Source organism: Panthera onca, chromosome F1 (genome assembly GCF_046562875.1).
Source record: "Panthera onca isolate mPanOnc1 chromosome F1, mPanOnc1 haplotype 2, whole genome shotgun sequence".
In the NCBI taxonomy this organism is placed as follows: Eukaryota; Metazoa; Chordata; class Mammalia; order Carnivora; family Felidae; genus Panthera; species Panthera onca.
Genome location: NC_138355.1, coordinates 46,666,560 through 46,683,812, shown reverse-complemented (window position 1 = coordinate 46,683,812; position 17,253 = coordinate 46,666,560). Strand labels below are relative to the sequence as shown.

General features: G+C 46.3%; 1 protein-coding gene across 3 annotated transcripts in view; it reads left to right on the top strand.

Moving 5' to 3' along the window:
* The first annotated feature begins 145 nt into the window (after nucleotides 1–145).
* Nucleotides 146–17,253, top strand: part of PM20D1 (peptidase M20 domain containing 1) — a 32,887-nt gene continuing 15,779 nt past the window's right edge. The window contains exons 1-8 of one of the 3 annotated variants that reach the window (XM_060644296.3): nucleotides 315–418; nucleotides 9,067–9,359; nucleotides 11,907–11,993; nucleotides 14,099–14,331; nucleotides 14,740–14,826; nucleotides 15,912–16,045; nucleotides 16,330–16,449; nucleotides 17,154–17,229. In XM_060644296.3, coding sequence (XP_060500279.1) covers nucleotides 9,326–9,359; nucleotides 11,907–11,993; nucleotides 14,099–14,331; nucleotides 14,740–14,826; nucleotides 15,912–16,045; nucleotides 16,330–16,449; nucleotides 17,154–17,229 — 771 coding nt within the window. In that variant the 5' untranslated portion in view covers nucleotides 315–418; nucleotides 9,067–9,325. Of the gene's footprint in view, nucleotides 419–9,066; nucleotides 9,360–11,906; nucleotides 11,994–14,098; nucleotides 14,332–14,739; nucleotides 14,827–15,911; nucleotides 16,046–16,329; nucleotides 16,450–17,153; nucleotides 17,230–17,253 lie in introns of all 3 variants that reach the window. The other 2 variants (XM_060644295.3, XM_060644294.3) reach the window with 2 other exon arrangements.

Here is a 17,253-nt window from a genome sequence, read left to right as displayed (position 1 = left end):
AACCGGAGCCCTCACCTCTACCCTACTTTTGCCTGTCCCAGGCGAAGAAACCACAACTCCCAAAAGACCCTGCGGCTCTGGGCGGAGCCTTCCCGTGAATTGGTGTTCCGTAGCCCCAGGCAAGCGGCGATTGGTCAGATCTGGGAATAGGGTGGGGCTAAGGCAGCTGTGGTAATTGGAGCAGTGACTGGAAGACCTACGCGGGCTAGTCGTTCAGGTCCAAACTCCAGCTGCAGACTGGAGAGAGGCATGGCTCCGCTGCGTGTTTGCGTGCTGGCCCTGGCGGCTGTGCTGCTGCTGGGTATCTCCACAATGTCCAGATCGAAGGGCCTGGGGGGCCAGAAGCATCAGAGGGCGTCGCAAATCCCTTCTGAGTTCAGCCAAGGCGAGCGCGTTGCGATGAAGGAAGCGCTGAAAGGTGAGCCTGGGCCTCTTCGCCCACCTATGCTCAGATACAGGTCCCTCTCTCCTTGGGCCAAGGAGAAGAAGTGGGCTCACTCCCCACTTCTACGGCACTGGGTCCGCCATTGGAACTGGAGTTCCGCCACACGCCCCAAGCCAACCCTAGCCCGCGTCCCAGCACCTCGTCCCCAGACTTGCCGATGACACTCTTGCCCCAGACCTGGCTTCTGCGGACTCTGGTGTTCCCTGCCTAGCCTGGAACCTTTCTTAGCTCCACCCTCGTCCCTGTGGCCTTGACCTTCACCCTGGCCAATACTCTCTGTCTCAGTATTGAAATAGATTTTATTTGTACTTTTAACCTTCGAAAGTTTTCACTTCTGTTAAGTCTCTGCAATATCTTAAGATAAGACTAAAGTATCTTAATCTTATCTACAGAGGAGGGAAATTGAAGCTTAGGTCAATAAAATGAACTTCCCCAGGGACCCCACAGCAAGGAGTGAGCACTGGATGATAACACCTATGGCTTGTAGGATCCTCCCGGCTCCAGATGACTCCAAAAAGGGGTGTGGGGTGTTCCAAACTTCCTCTCCTGATTAAAAGACGTCTTTCCCCTAGACCTCAAACCAAGGTTAAAAACTCATTTGCTTTCTCAGTCTGCATTTTCTGGGAGAAAAAAAAGGAAAGTGTCTGTTGAGTGCTAGATCCTATGGGATAATGACATCCTTCCTCACCACTGGGCTTAGCTCCAGTCTTTTCCCTTTCAATAAGTAGTGGATCAAAAGAAACTGCCTACATAAACATGTGCAGGCAGATTCAGGGACCAAAAGCTAACCCCTGTGGTTGAATGTATATTGTGCATGTGCTTGAGCGATTGGCCAGGAGTCAGAATAGAGCTTTCCCAAAGCACAGCACGAATAGTTAGTTCTCTGAAAGCCAGTGGACAGCTGCTCACCAGTCTCTTTACCCAGAAGAAAGCAAAAATCTTTCTTATTTAAAGAACCCAAAGTAGAGACCTTATAGCCACATGGCTATATGGCCTACGTATACTTATATGGCATACACACACACACACACACACGCGCGCACACACACACACAACTATATAGCCACATGCCTCCTGCTCCAACTCTGAGCACTTGAGTTCAGATTTTGAGTTTGCCTCATACAGGTTCATCTTTTTGAAACTTGACTTCTCCATCTATGTGTTGGGCTGTGATGTAGAGTTGATCCTTAGAAAAACTGATTCCAGAGGTGTGAGAAATAAGCCCACTGACCCAAAGGAGGGACACGGAGGCTTAGAGGGGAGTGAGGTGAGGCTTTAGTCAATATTCTTGCAAGAGCGGGTGTCTGATGGACAGACACACCAGGGCAGTTATGCAGGCAATTTTATCTCCTACTGCGCAACTCCCTCCACTGATTCCTCATTGGCTGAGTACTACAGAGGTTATAGCCTTACCCGGAAGTCACCTATGCCCACATAAAACAAAAAGTCTGATTGGAACAAATGTACATTCCTCGAGGTGACACAGACTTCAGTTCTTTGGTGCATGCTCATTGCCAAGCCGTGAAATGGAGGGGGGCGGGGGAAGAAGAACCAGGAAGTGAAGTGTCTAAGGGTTTGGGACTCGGTGAGGGGGGGCGGTTCATACATATTTCTAATAGGTTGTAAACCTATTGTTAATTCACAGCACAGTTTTTATTTCATATTCTGAAATATTTCATATTTCATATTTCAAATATTTCATATTTCATATTCTGAAAATGAGTCATCTCACTTCTCACAATCCCTCTTCTAAGTGGATTCCATTTTTATTTATAGGTTATTTTGGGCACAAGGCACACACGTTTGTTTCTTTTTTTTTTTTTCTTCTTTTTTTTTAAATTTGCATGCAAATTAGTTAGCATATAATGAAACAATGATTTCAGGAGTAGATTCCTTAGTGCCCCTTACCCATTTAGACCATCCCCCCTCCCACAACCCCTCCAGTAACCCTCTGTTTGTTCTCCATATTTATGAGTCTCTCCTGTTTTGTCCCCCTCCCTGTTTTTATATGATTTTTGTTTCCCTTTCCTTATGTTCATCTGTTTTGTCCCTTAAAGTCCTCATATGAGTGAAGTCATACGATTTTTGTCTTTCTCTGACTGACTAATTTCACTTAGCATAATACCCTCCAGGTCCATCCACGTAGTTGCAAATGGCAAGATTTCATTCTTTCTGATTGCCGAGTAATACTCCACTGCATATATATACCACATCTTCTTTATCCATTCATCTATCGATGGGCATTTGGGCTCTTTCCATACTTTAGCTATTGTCGATAGTGCTGCTATAAACATGGGGGTGCATGGGTCCCTTCGAAACAGGACACCTGTATCCCTTGGATAAATACCTAGTACTGCAATTACTGGGTCGTAAGGTAGTTCTATTTTTAGTTTTTTTGAGGAAACTCCATACTGTTTTCCAGAGTGACTGCACCAGCTTGCATTCCCACAGATGTTTGTTTCTTAAGAGGAATCTTAAGATTGCTCCCAGGATTGTTCCAAAATGTGTTCGTTTGTTTGTTTGTTTGTTTTCCACCCAGGGACCTCAAGTCCTAATCTTTTCCCTCTCTGCCTACTGAATCCTATCTTTTCTATCATATTCCGCCCCCCCCCCCCCTTCGAACACGTGACTCCTAACTGCCATTAGGGATTGGGACGACAACCGATCTTAACTGCTTCCTGCTGAAAGGGGGGGATGACAGGGGTATGGCAGTGAGGGCAGGTTCAGAAGTCCATCCAGAGGTCCAAAATAATGGAAAAGTATTTGGAATGTCTGGGCTAGCAAAATTTTCTTATTTTTCTGATACATGCAACAGCTTCTACAAATGACATACAAAAAGATTATTAGACTAACAAGCATTAATATTCCAAATGCAATGTCTCCTAGGGAGGAGGTCACACTATGGGAAGATGCATTGTAGCCATCCACAAAGTCCCTGACCTGTCTGGTCTTTTTGTTTTTTTTAATTTAAGTATAGCTTTTCTTCCCTCTTCCATATTTATTTGGATCTTGTGATGTTGTTACTTAGAATAGTTAAGCATTTGAACTAGTTTTTGGTTCTCAACCCTCAAATCTTCCTTTGGCCATCCAATTTCCAAGGAACAACTCCCTGAGGTGTATTTAATTTTACCTCAAGGAAAAATTGATCTTCTATATCCAGATTACTGTACGCTTAGACAACTGTTTATCTGTCCTGGAGCTAGTAACACTATAGTCCCTAATTCAGTCATGATTGTCTCTTTCTAGCAAGGGAGTGGGGCTCTCTGGCATTATCAAAAAAAACGTGAAAAAAAAAGTCTCCCCATATGCACCCCGGTGGCTGAGAGAAACATTTCGTCAGAAGTTTTCTGGAGACACTGTAATATGCCGTGTTTGGACGGCTGTGGCCGGGAGTGGAAAGGAGGGACACAAAAGGTGATTCCAGTGTCAAGAAGGAAATCAACCGGTTTTCCTTCTGCTTCCACAGTTACCCAAGGCTCTGGATTTCCAACAGTTGGTTCAAAGGGAGCCACTGTGAAGAACCCCAGGTCCATCAGTCTCTTTCAGGGACACTGGTTATCTGAGCCCTTGCAGACTGAGGCCCCCAAGGGCATTCAGATTTTCCAGTGAATGTCTCCACACAAGGGGCATGGCTTATGGGGTTTCGACTTCTGTTGTCCCCTCTGACATTCTTGTTTCCAGTGCCGTGATCGGCCACATAAATGGCACTTGGTGCCAGAACCTCGGGATGTCTAATCTGACCTAGTGCATAAGGCCACGACTATGGCCTTAGATTTTTTTTAAGCCTCCTTTCTTGTTCCTTATTCTCCTCTCTATCTCAGTTGTAATATGCCCAATTGGTAGCTCGTAAGAGCTTCTCCAGGGTCCCTTCCGGGCCAACAGCCAATTTTTGCAGCTTCCTTCAAATACCTGGGGCCGATTGAGTGACAAATTTGTCCTTTAGAATCGTCTCAGCTTCGGGGGATATCAGGGAGATAGCCGTATATTTAACTTTAACCTTTCCAGGAAGGCCACCAGGCTGTCATCCTGTGTCTGTAAAATGGTGGCTAACTTAGCATAATTTAAGGGTTTAACCTTAGATTTCCTTACCCACAAAGCTTGGAAGTGGCAGCAATACCCTTCTCCGATGGGACTATCATAGTCCCAGTTAGGGTCTTGGGGCAGAACTGCCTGAACCCCAGTAGGGAACTGGGAGTCCCTATAGGACCTCCAGTCCCATGAGAATTAAGGAGTTGCTCATCCCCATATCTCTCGGCTGCTGCCAAAACATCACGCTTTTCTGTCTCGTGAAGAGTCTAAATCAATAAAAGCATTGTATCTTTCCGAGTCAACTCAAAAACATACCTAATATTCTGAAAAGCCTCTATATACTTATCTGGATCATCAGAAAATTTACCTATTCTTTTACCTGTCTTAAGTCATGCAATGAAAAGGTTTCTTGTAAATCTTATCTTGGTGGTGCCTTCCCGTGTTTCTCCTTCCAGCACTCTAGCTTCTCGTAGTGGCAACGCACCTGCTACCTTACGGGGAGGGCCTGGCTAAGGTGGGCAGTAGGGAGCAGAAGTGCACGTTTTTAAGTCTGGATCGAGGTCCCGAGGAGAAGAAGGTTGGGGTAGAAGACTTCCCTTCCTCCTTTTCTAGGTCTGCTTTGGGTACGGGCAAGGGGACGTTAGTTCCCTCCCTTCATCATTGTGAACCCTCGGAAAGAGTTGCCCATAAGGCCAGGATTGACCTTACACATATCTCGATTTTCTCTTAAGGTCCCCAGAACACTGAACATAGGAGATTTCTCCCCGTTCCCCTTCACGTTTGCAAAACAGGTCAGACTGTAGCATAGCATTACAATTGGTATTTCCCTATGGCCGGCAGATTTCCTCCTCCAATTTGTATTGGGGCCAAGCCTTGGTGCAAAAGAAAATGAATCACTTTTTCTTTAGGGTTTGTGGATCAAAATCATCCCAGTTTTTCCGAATACATCCCAAAGGAACATTGGCCTTGGTTGGGGATTTGCCCATCTATAGGAAAAAGAAGGAAAAGGCATCCCTTATCTCAATTTCCTATAGCTAGCCGGGAGAAACCTCATCTTGACTCTGACTGCTGGCCAGCAGAAGCCTCATCCGTAGGCCCCATGTTTTGGCTGGCTATCCAACTGGAAGTCGAAAGTCCTGGCAGTCTTGCAAGGTGCTGGGAGTACTTGCTCTTACCCAGCCTTGACCCTACCACCGAGAGTTGACCCGTCTTCCCCGGTTTCTCCTACCCCTCCAGTTTCCTCCCTGTGGGACTTTGGGGGCATTGACTATGACCAAGCAAGATTCCCTTGGTTGTCGAGGGATGCATTAATTTTATTTTGGCCCAACAGAAATTTACATATCAATCATAATAAAGCTGTTCCTCTTTACAATATATTTTAAAAGGCTGGCAAAAACCTTTTCCTAAGGATAAAATCAGGCATTGAGGGGGGCTCAAAGGCCCAAAGCCAAGGTCTATTCCCTTGCCTTTTTTTTTTCCAGCAACGCCCACACAAATATGTTCCAGCCATGTGGGTGTCCATTTAAAGTCACTAGATTGGTACAAGTCGGCACACACTGGGCTAAGTGTAGCCAAATGACTCCCATGTATCCCGGTAAAAGCCCTTCATGTGTCATCCCTCACATGACACAGGCACCCATTCCTCCGCCCTGCAGAAACAACACACATGCGGAGCATTTGGAAGCCGCCAGTGAGGACACTGCTTCCATCTGCCCAGCCTTTGGATCAAAACAGGGGCAGTTTCAACCAAGGCTTGAGCAAAATAAGTCAAAAGAGAGAGCTGCCCTGCCCTTTTGGTGCAAATCATAGTTCTTTCCATCTTTTTGGGCAGACAAAGGAGAAAAAAAAAAAAAACTTTACCCTTTTTTTTTTTTTCCTAAAAGCATTTTAACCTTTGTCCATCCTGACCACACATAAGATTCCTTTCCAAAGATTTCCTTTCACAAACCTTCTACAACTTTCCTTTGCATTTAGATTTTGTCCCAAGCCATTCCTCTCCAAACGACCAGTCTCACTTAGGACAAAATTATTTTCTTTTACCTCCAACAAAAATGTATTTCCATTTTTTTTGGTAATTTTTTTTACATAGCTACTTTTACGTACAAAGTTGCTTTCCTTATTTCCATCAGTCTTAACTGCATCTAGCAGAATTTTAACTTTTAGAAACCTTAGTCACCAGTGAAAAATAAGTAGTTACCATTTGTGAACTGTGACTTATGGCAAATTTATGAATCTGTCAAGCACAAAGCATGTTTACCAACAGACCCAAATAGCCTCAGTTTCTCTACAATAAGAACTTAAAAGCACAAACCTATGTTTAGCAATCAGTGTTTTAGCATTTTATCTCATTAGGTATCCAATGGATTTAATCCCTTGTATTGTGCAAGCAAAACTTTAAAGTTTCAGGCTATCAAAGACTTTGAAAGCTATCTTAACAATTACCCATGAAAACTTGAGATAGAATCAGCCATCATTTTAAGTCATCTTATTGCTAACAAACTGCAACAGAGACAACAGGAACTCATTAACCTTAAGTAAACCTGGTTAATAAAACAAAAACATCAAGGCTGCCATGAGTTCCTTGAGGAAGGTCACGCTCTGAATATTTCAGGTGTCAGAGCTGCAGGGAGATTTATTTCAGCTACATTTCTCTTGCCTTTGTTTTCTTAATCATTTTCCACCCCGAGGGGGTCCTCTGTTTCTCCCTTTCCTTTCAATCATCTTCTCCACAGTAGTTACCATAATCTTTACTTTCTGGTTTTGTCTCTCCTCATCCCTCTTTACGAATCTTTTGTACCTCCCTGAGCAATTCTGTCCACCTCGCATTCCATCCATCCATCTTCTATAACTTTCTGGAAATATCAGGCCAACTTCTAGTGACAAAATTAACCTTCAGGAGACCTTGCCCCATTGGGTCCTCTGGATCTAGGCCTGAATATTTCCTCATTGGATCCCTAAGCCTCTGTAAGAAATCAGTTGGGGCTTCCTCCTCTTACTGTATCCCAAAAGCCTTACCAGCATTCTGCCATCTTGGAGCTGATTCCCTGATTCCTTTGATTATTAGCTCTCTTAAATCCTACATCCTAACCCTGTCCCAAGGTCATTACTGTCCTAATCAGGGTCTACATTGGGAAACTTTTGTTCAGCTGGCTGAACACCCTGGCCAGGAGAATAAGTTTCATATTTAATGCTGGTAACTCTAAACACATGTCTTAGTTAAACAACAAACTTGCAAATTAGTTTTTAAACATTGACTATGTTCTACCTGCATCCGCTTAAAAGTCAATCACTTGTTCCCCATTATCAGTTTTTACCTGGGACACCAGTGGGAGAAATCTGAAGTGGGCCACCCAAGTGGGTGCTCTTTGCTCCTTGACATGGAGGGTGGGAGGAGCCAATGGTGTGGGAGGCACCAAGGAGGGTTCGGAATCAGTTATGCAGGACGCACCCTTAGGTGGTGCCAGAACAGGAGGAGAGGGAGGGAAAGGCAGAAGAGGTGAGGTGCTAGCAGAAGGCAGAGAAAGAAGATTCCCAGTTCTAAACCTTGTCAGCTCAGAGGGAGGAGCAGACGTCCTGGGGTTTTTTGTTTGTTTGGTTTTTGTTTATTTGTTTTTCCAACTGAAGTGGAAATACGGAGTCTATGTCAGACCGGAGAAGACAGGGAATTTCCCCAAAACAAAAGGAAGGAGTTTCGGCAGCTGCTTGGGAGTACTGCTTAAAAACTCCCTCCTAGTGTAGACTAAACCACAGACAACTGGCTCTAATTATCATAGTCATTAACCCAGGAAATGAATGAGAGAGACACCCCCACATACAGCTCCTCCAGCAACCTCGGTTTTTTTGGAGGCCTGTTTAGACAACCATCCAGTATATCAAGAGGGAGTTTACTAGCCAAACACATTGGGGCAAACACGTTCTGCAAAAGGCCCTCAGTTCTGGATCCTTATGTAGGGCCAGAAAGCCTGGACACGGGGTACCTCAGTCCATTTGCCCTGTTTCTTACAGAAGAGGTCTGTATTAAAATTAGTGTCCCGTTAATCTACTTCATCTCCTAAGGAGTGTTGACCGACCCCAGTATTACAAAAGATCAGTTTTGTGTTTTTTGTTTTGTTTTGTTTTGTTTTTTAGATCTTGCAATCTGAATTGATTCCAGTGGGTTAAAAGGCATCCCAAGGGAGAGTCCTTGGTGACTGAAGAACATCCCGTGTTTCCTCAGTTTCAGAGAGTATAATCCCTTTCCTCCAGTGTACTAGAACTTGTCATTCACATAAAGGGCCCTATAGATCAGTCTTCCTCTGAGCCAAAAAACAGATGGCCCTTTAATTGGGTCTTTAGTCCAAACGAAACAGCAGAATTTGATCATTTTATGTTTGTCCTTATTCCTTGTACAAGGAGTGTCCTCCCAGTACCGTAACGTTCACCCCAGCAGACTAGCTGGGGGAATCCGAAGAGACCCGCCTCTTTCTGGGTGTCTCTTCCCTTACCCCTAAGCCTGGAGTTTTTGTCCCTCATCCTCCACCAGGCCAGTTCCTGCCCCTGAGTTTCCCTGGGATGCTCAATCCCCCTTAATGGAGGTTTCTTGCACTTTCCAGAGCCGACTGCATCTGTCGCCAGCCGTTTCCATTGCGGGAGAATGGAACCATGGGTAGAGACTCCTCATTCCCTTCGTATCTGGGATATGTCTCAGTCACACGCACTCAGTCTCTGAGGATTTCCCAACCCCCAAAGCAGTACTTATTGATGGGGTTTTGGGGTGATGGTGGGTGGCCTGGATCCAATGACCAAGGAAGAATTCTTGAAGACGTCTTTGGTGCACAAAAGTAATTTTATTAAAGCACAGGGATAGGACCCATGGGCAGGAAGAGCTGCACTGGGGTTGTGACAGGTAACTGATTATATACTCTCAGGTTGGGAGGGGATTAGAGACAGTGTAATAAGTCTTTAAGGAATTTTGGAAGCAAGGTTTCCAGGACCTTGAGGGGGTAGCTGCTGTTAGAAAAATCACCATTTATTACCACTTAGTAAAACCTCAGTCATGAGACCCTTCAGGTGTCTATCAGGGGACCATAAGCTTGGAGTATGATTCCCAGCATATATCTTGGGGGGAGTTGAGATAAAGGAAGTTTCCAAAGGAATTTTTATGTATTAGACTTACAGGACCCTGGGAGGTCAGGATAATGTTGGGCCAAGATTGTCTTTTGCTTCTAACAAAGTGTCATCATCAAGGCAGCTGAGCTCCTAGAAGGACGTCACTGCCTGTTTCAAGGACTTGTCAATGGACTGTAGGCAGTAAGGGAATTTAATTTTTCACTTGCCTTTGTTTCCCACATCACCATGGCAAGCACTTATACCCCCTTACAGCTTGATGAGGGTGAAATTAGGGCTCCAGGAATCGGAGTCTATAGGTTTCTGGAGATTAGGCTATGGATCAGATAGCTTTTTTCTTGCAGTTTACTAAGTTATCTGTAAACTGAAGGAGACTCCTGTCTTGCATGACTGTGATCTCTATTAATCATTTGCTTCCTTTCCTTTCCCCTGTTCTTGGGCCACCAGGAGTGTCCAAGGAGTATCACACATACTCCACGGGACGGTGGGGGCAGGCCGTGCTGTTAGCCTGTACTTTGCCCTCAGCTTGCCCTATGCTCCCTCATCACTTATATTCCAATTTTCCTACCTTGGTCCATGCACGGAGTCACCAGGTCACTACAATGTCTTTTACCCTTTTCCCAGCATCACTTCTTCTGCCTCCAAAGGTAAAAATTCTCGGGCTCCATGGATCCTGCCAGGGGTCAGGGCCCTCCCACAGAAAGGCCACCCAAACCGGGGTGGGGCACGTCTCCCCTGTCACAGGAGGACCTGGACCCCGTGGGTCCAGGTGAATCCCAGACAGCCCCCAAATATGAGAAATGGGCCTACTCACTCAGTCAAAGGAGGGACACAGAGACTCGGAGCAGAATGAAGTGAGACTTTAATCAACGTTCGTGTAAGAGTGGGTGTCTGATGGGCCCGCACACTTGGGGCAGTTACAGCAGGCAATTTATCTCCTAGCGTGCAACTCCCTTCCCTGATTCCTCATTGGCTGAGTGCTACAGAAGTTATAGTGTTACCCGGAAGTCACCCATGCCCACGTAAGGCGAAAAGGAGTCTGATTGGAACAAATGTACATTCCTCGAGGTGACGCAGAGACTTCAGTTCTTTTGGCACATGCTCACTGCAAAGCCCGTGAAATGGAGAAGGGAAGCAGAACCAGGAAGTGAAGTGTCTAAGGGTTTGGGACTCCATTGTTGGGGGGGCGGGTCATTCAAGTTTCCAATAGGTTGTAAACCTATTGTTAACTGGACAGCACAGCTTTTATTTGGTACTTCTGAAAACGAATCATTTCACTTCTCACAAGAGATGAGTTTGTCTTTCATAGGCCTTCCCTTGACAAATACACTGCCTAGGTGCTTTTGCTCTTCCCACCGTGTGTTGGGATATCTAATAAAACATTCTCATAATTTATTGTGTTTCCCCTCCCATTGGTGTTTACGTATAATAATGGAACTCTGCAGTGTAAAGCCTTCATGGCTCAAAAGGATAAGCCTAATGACAATTAGGTAAATATTTGGATAACATGGATGAGACTACTCAGGACTAAGGAGTTTGTTTGGGAACTTCTAAATCTACCACTTCCCAGGCATCATGTGCCCAAAAAAGCTGGCCTTGGCTGAGCGATCAGTTAGACTCCAGATGAGCCAGTCCATGAGGAACAAGCTTCCTCATTCATGTAGGAACCCAGGATAGCGGGCTCCTCTGGTTCATCAAAGGGATGATGGTTTCAGAGGCAGAGTGAGACTTAGAAGCAATTTATAGCAGCTTCCTACTTAAGGTTAGGGTCCAAAATCTACTCCAGTCCATCTCCCCTACCCCTATCTTGAACTTTATTTTCTTTTAAGAATTTGGGGCGCCTAGGTGGCTCAGTCGGTTAAGCGGCCGACTTCGGCTCAGGTCATGATCTCGCGGTCCGTGAGTTCGAGCCCCACGTCGGGCTCCGTGCTGACAGCTCAGAGCCTGGAGCCTGTTTCAGATTCTGTGCCTCCCTCTCTCTGACCCTCCCCCGTTCATGCTCTGTCTCTCTCTGTCTCAAAAAATAAATGTTAAAAAAAAAATTAAGAAGAATTGTATTAGCCTAACCAAACACAAACCACCTGGGTTGAAATCCCAGTTCTGCTGCTTGTCTCAGGACAGTCCTGAGCAGCTCACCTAATGCCTCTAAGCTTATTTTCTCACTTTAGAATTAGGGAAAATAGCAGTGCCCCCCTTATAGGATTGTTCTGCCCTCCATAATAAGTTTGTGAATGCAAAAGAACTTTCTATGCACAGAGGGATATGGGAAAACGAATGGTTGTTATCATCTGTAACCTTCCATCTCTTGACTCCCTGACCCTGACAGGTGCCATCCACATTCCAACAGTGTCTTTCGGCCCCAAGGAGATAAACACAACAGCCCTGGCCGAGTTTGGAGAATACATTCGTTCAGGTCAGCCACAAGCTGTGGAAGCCGGGCGGGGGGCGCGCGGGGAGGGGGCAGTAGCCCTGGAGACATGATTCTTTTACAAGGTGATAAAGAGCTTCTTTTGTTACTGACCAGAGGACAGCCAAATTCTGTGGGCCTATTTTGAGTTTATACACCATGGGGAGGAATAGAAGGTCTCCAGGAGTCAGAACAGTGGCAGAGTACAGACCGTAGATTTATTTGGCCTTTGAAGGGGTCCCTGGGTGGCTCAGTCGGTTAAACGTCTGACTCTTGATTTAGGCTCAGGTCATTATCTCACAGTTCATGAGTTCAAGCCCGTGTTGGGCTCTGTGCTGGCAGCGTGGGGCCTGCTTGGGATTCCTTCTTTCTCTCCTTTTGCCTCTGCCCCTCGCTTGCTAGTGCTCTCTCTATTTCTCAAAATAAATAAATATTTTTTAAAAAACCTTATTAGGGCACCTGGGTGGCTCAGTCGGTTGAGAGTCCAACTTCAGCTCAGGTCATGATCTCACGGTTCATGAGTTTGAGCCCCGTGTGGGGCTCTGTGCTGACAGCTCAGAGCCTGGAGCCTGTTTCAGATTCTGTGTCTCCCTCTCTCTGACCCTCCCCTGTTCACGCTCTGTCTCTCCCCGTCTCAAAAATAAATAAAACGTTAAAAAAAAAAAATTAAAAAAACAACAACAAAAAAAGGCACAGCATAAGAATAAGTAGGACCAGGAATTCCTTCTTCTATGCAAGTTTCCAGAACTATACCCCATGTGCCTCCCACCCCTACCTCCATATACACCTATGTACACACCCCACCCACCCAGGCCCTTTCTTGGATTCTTTACTGCCCCATTTCTGAACTTTGAGTCAGTCAGCAACTTTGTGAGCTGAAGAAAGGATGGGTCAAGAAGAAGAAGAAGGAGACTTGGAACTCCCCACTCCCTGTGTGAAAAGCTCATGGAGAGTAGCGAGACCCTCTTCCTAAATCAAATAAAAAACCAGCTTCTCCAAAGTTGTTGGGGGTGGAAGAGGTGGCCTAGGTACTTGGCTGCACCCAGTAGTCCCTTCTCTACCACTACCTGTGACCTGAGTAATTGACCTTGAGAACATCCACACCCTCAGGCAGAAGTATGGCTTTACGCCAGGCAGAACAATCTCTCCATATTTGCCATGTACAGTAGGAATATTATTTTTTAAAAAAGGTCTTTCTTCTTTTTTTTTTTTTTTTGATATAAGGGTCATGTTTGGTCCCAGGTAATTTGGATATCAGAGACTACTATATTTAAAATTTAACTGGGCGCCTGGGTGGCTTAGTCGGTTAGGCGTCTGTCCGACTTTGGATCAGGTCACGGTCTCATAGTTCGTGAGTTCAAGCCCCACGTCGGGCTCTGTGCAGACAGCTCAGAGCCTGGCACCTGCTTCGGATTCTGTGTCTCCCTCTCTCTCTGTCCTTTCCTTGCTTGCTCTCTGTCTCTCTCTCAAAAATAAATAAACATTAAAAATAAATAAATAAATAAATAAAATAAAATAAAATAAAATAAAATAAAATTACACACCCCTAGCATCTGTATAACCCTGTAGCGTATACTTGACATAACATGTTAGAGATCAGACCAAGTCAGATCTTGATCTTTTAGCTGTCATAATGATGGAATCTTGATGTGCACATTATTACATAGTAGTGGCACATTAAAAGATGAGGAAGAGGAATTTTAGAGATTGTCTCGGCAAATCAGAAATCAGACTGACTTTGTTCCAGAAGGCTTCCTAAAGGACGCTTATGTTTTTTTAAAAAGGGAGGGGCACTTGGGTGGCTCAGTTGGTTAAATGTCCGAGTTCGGCTCAGGTCACGATCTCACAGTTCATGGGTTCAAGCCCCATGTCGGGCTCTGTGCTGACAGCTCAGAGCCTGGAGCCTACTTTGGATTCTCTGTCTCCCTCTCTCTCTGCTCCTCCCCTGCTCTCACTCTGTCACTGTGTCTCTCAAAAATAAGTAAACGTTTTAAAAAAGAATGTTTTTTAAAGGGACAGGGGTGCGCATTTTGTATCAAATGGTAGAAAAACCAAAGGCAATTGTTATATCTGGCTTTCTCTCTCGCTGCTTTTCATCCCTTTCCCTCTAGTCTTTCCTACAGTTTTCAAAACCAGCTTTGTCCAGCATGAAGTCATAGGAGAGTACAGTCACCTGTTCACCGTCCAAGGCTCAGATCCCAGCCTGCAGCCCTACATGCTTCTGGCTCACAGTGATGTGGTGCCTGCCCCTGACGAAGGATGGGAGGTGCCCCCCTTCTCTGGGTTGGAGCGTGATGGCTTTATCCATGGCCGAGGCACACTGGACAACAAGAACTCTGTAATGGTGAAATACTTTGTTCCCTTCGCCTTGGGGCCCTAAGGATTCGCCCAGGATGGTGAAGCTCTCACCTGACCCCCAGGAGGCAGGAGGTTATGGTAGAAAAAACCTTAGCTCCAGGAGACTTGGGTTCTAGCCATCACTTCTCTCGGTCTTGATTTCTCAACTGGGAAATAAGGGCTAGAGTAGGTGATCTCCAGGGATCCTTGTAGCTCTGACAGCGACACATTTATCCTTTTCTCCAGGTGGTAAATGTTTTACGCAGAGCCACGCTTCCTCACATCGCATCCCCCAGGACCACTTGAGCTTGTTCTCTTTAAAGACAGTCTGTCTGATCGCACCAGTCCTGATGCAGGCAGCTGACTGTCGCCAATGCCCTGATACTCCTTCTTCCATTGTGCTTCTATCCCCCAGGCAATCCTGCAGGCCCTGGAGCTCCTGCTGCTCAGAAACTACATCCCCCGAAGATCTTTCTTCATTGCTCTGGGCCACGATGAGGAGGTAGAGCCTCCTTACCCCATAAACTATCTCTAGGACCCCTGTTTGGAGTGGGGGGGGGAGGGTGTTTAACTCTAGTCCAGCTTGCTTCCCAGCAGCAGGGCCTCCAGAATATGGTGTGGTGGTTTGCCACCTTCTCTAGGTATCTGTGTGCCAAAACTGTCTAAATCCCTTGACCAAGATGCAGATTCCCAGGCATAGACATAGATTTGAATTTGTTGTTACAAGACTTTATATTTTTTAGAGCAGTTTTAGGTTCACAGCAAAAATAAGAAGGTTGACAGATTTCCTTTATACCGCCTACCCACACACATGCACAGCCCCCGCCATAATCAACGTTCCCACCAGAGTGGTATTTGTGACAGTTGATGAACCTACATTGACAACTCGTAATTACCCAAAGGCCTAGTTTACACTGAGGTTCACCCTTGGTGTACATTCTGTTGGTTTGGACAATTGTATAATGACACGTATCCACCATTTATAGTCTCTTACAGAGTAGTTTCACTGCCCTAAAAATCCTCTGTGCTCCACCTCTCCATCCCTCTCTCCCTCCCCCAACCCATGGAAACCACTGATCTTTTTAGTGTCTCCATAGTTTTGCCTTTTCCAGAATGTCGTACAGTTGGACTCATACAGTATGTAGCCTTTTAAGGTTGCCTCCTTTCATTTAGTGATACTCCTAGATCTGAATTTCTAACAGACTCCCCGGTAATATCTGAGGCGGGCAGGTGTTCCATCAGTGACACCTGAGAAACACTGGTGTGCTAGAAAGAGAACCAACAGGGAGCAAGGGATCAATGTTTTATTTCCAGTGATGTCAGTTACTTTGACCTTGGGCCAGTCACCTTGTTCTGTGGGTCCCAGTCTCCTCGTTTGTGAAATGAGGGCAATTTGGCCCTTTCAGCTGTGACATTCCAAGATTCTGTGAAGCAGGGTTGTGTAAGGCCCTTGCCCTCCCTCTCCCCCACCCCAAGAAGGAGACTGGGAAGGGAGGTTCTGGAGTCCCTAGCAATGCTGAATGGGTCTTCATTAGCTGTTGGAGGTCTGGCTGAGGAGCACTGTGGGTGTGGGTTCGATGTCTACAGATCTCAGGCCACGATGGGGCTCAGAAGATTTCAGCCCTGCTACAGGCAAGGGGTGTCCAGCTGGCCTTCATTGTGGACGAGGGTAACTTCATCTTGGATGGTTTCATTCCCAACCTCAAGAAGCCCTTTGCCATGTGAGTAAAGTACCCCATCCCCCCTGCCCCCACCTTGGAAGGTGTCCTCATCCCATTTCAGATGACTCCAGCCTGGTGTCTGTGGGCCATACTAAGACAACTCTTTCTTTTACCCTCTTGCCCTGATCTTCAACCAGTTCTGGGCTCCCCCTTCGCTTTCTCCTCTATTGTAGATTGTTTACAGCAGCATGAAGCCAACCTCCTAGCCCTCTAAACCACTGGTCCCATGGGATAATTCAAGGGGGGAGGAAGTCGGGAGGGCCCTCTCTGATCCTCTCCTACAGCATTGCAGTCACAGAGAAGGGTGCAATTAATCTCATGCTGCAAGTAAACACGACTCCAGGCCACTCTTCAGCTCCTCCAAAGGAGACGAGCATTGGCATCCTCGCAGCCGCCGTCAGCCGGTAAGCAACACCTGCCTCTGCCCCCTTGCCAGACTCCGGTTGGAAGACTTGGCGCTCTCCCACTTTGAGTTTGAAGGGGCTGAGCTGCCTGGCCTGAAGCTGGGCTGAGAAGCCATGACGGGGCCACAGAGAGGACAGAGCCAACAGTACCCAGGCGGGGGCTAGAGATCAGAAGAGGGTTTATCCATATTGCAAGCGAGAGCTGGCCAATAAAAGCTAGGTCAGGACACGAGGGCTGCAGGCCGCAGGTGAGCATTTCAGGGTCTCACCTCTGGCTGGGTTTTCTTAGCAAAGTGGGAAGATCTGTATTAAGTCAGTGAAATATGTAACCGATTATCTAGCAGTGTTTAAGGCTTTGTGCCCAGTGATGGGCATACAATGGTGGAAAAAACAGACAGTCCCTTTCCAGAAGGAACTCACAGTTTGCAGCAGAGACTGATAATTGTGCTACAGTGTGGTAGGTGACATGACAGTGGGGGTGCCTCCCTGGACTTGGTAGACAGGGGCAGCTTCTTCCGATGGACTAGAGGTGGTTCCATCTGTGCTTGGAGATCTCCAAACGGGTGGGTCGGTGGAGGTGATAGGAAGGTGAATGAGAGACATCCTCACCAGGCCTGTTGAAAAATCCTGTCTCCCTCCTTCTCTTCAGACCCCTGACCTTTGACTGGGGGTGGGGAAGTCTTGAGAACCCCATTCTCTTCTAGACTGGAGCAGACACCAATGCCGAACATGTTTGGAAGCGGACTACTGAAAATGACATTGCAGGAACTGGCACATGAGGTGGGAGAAGGAGTCTCACACGCT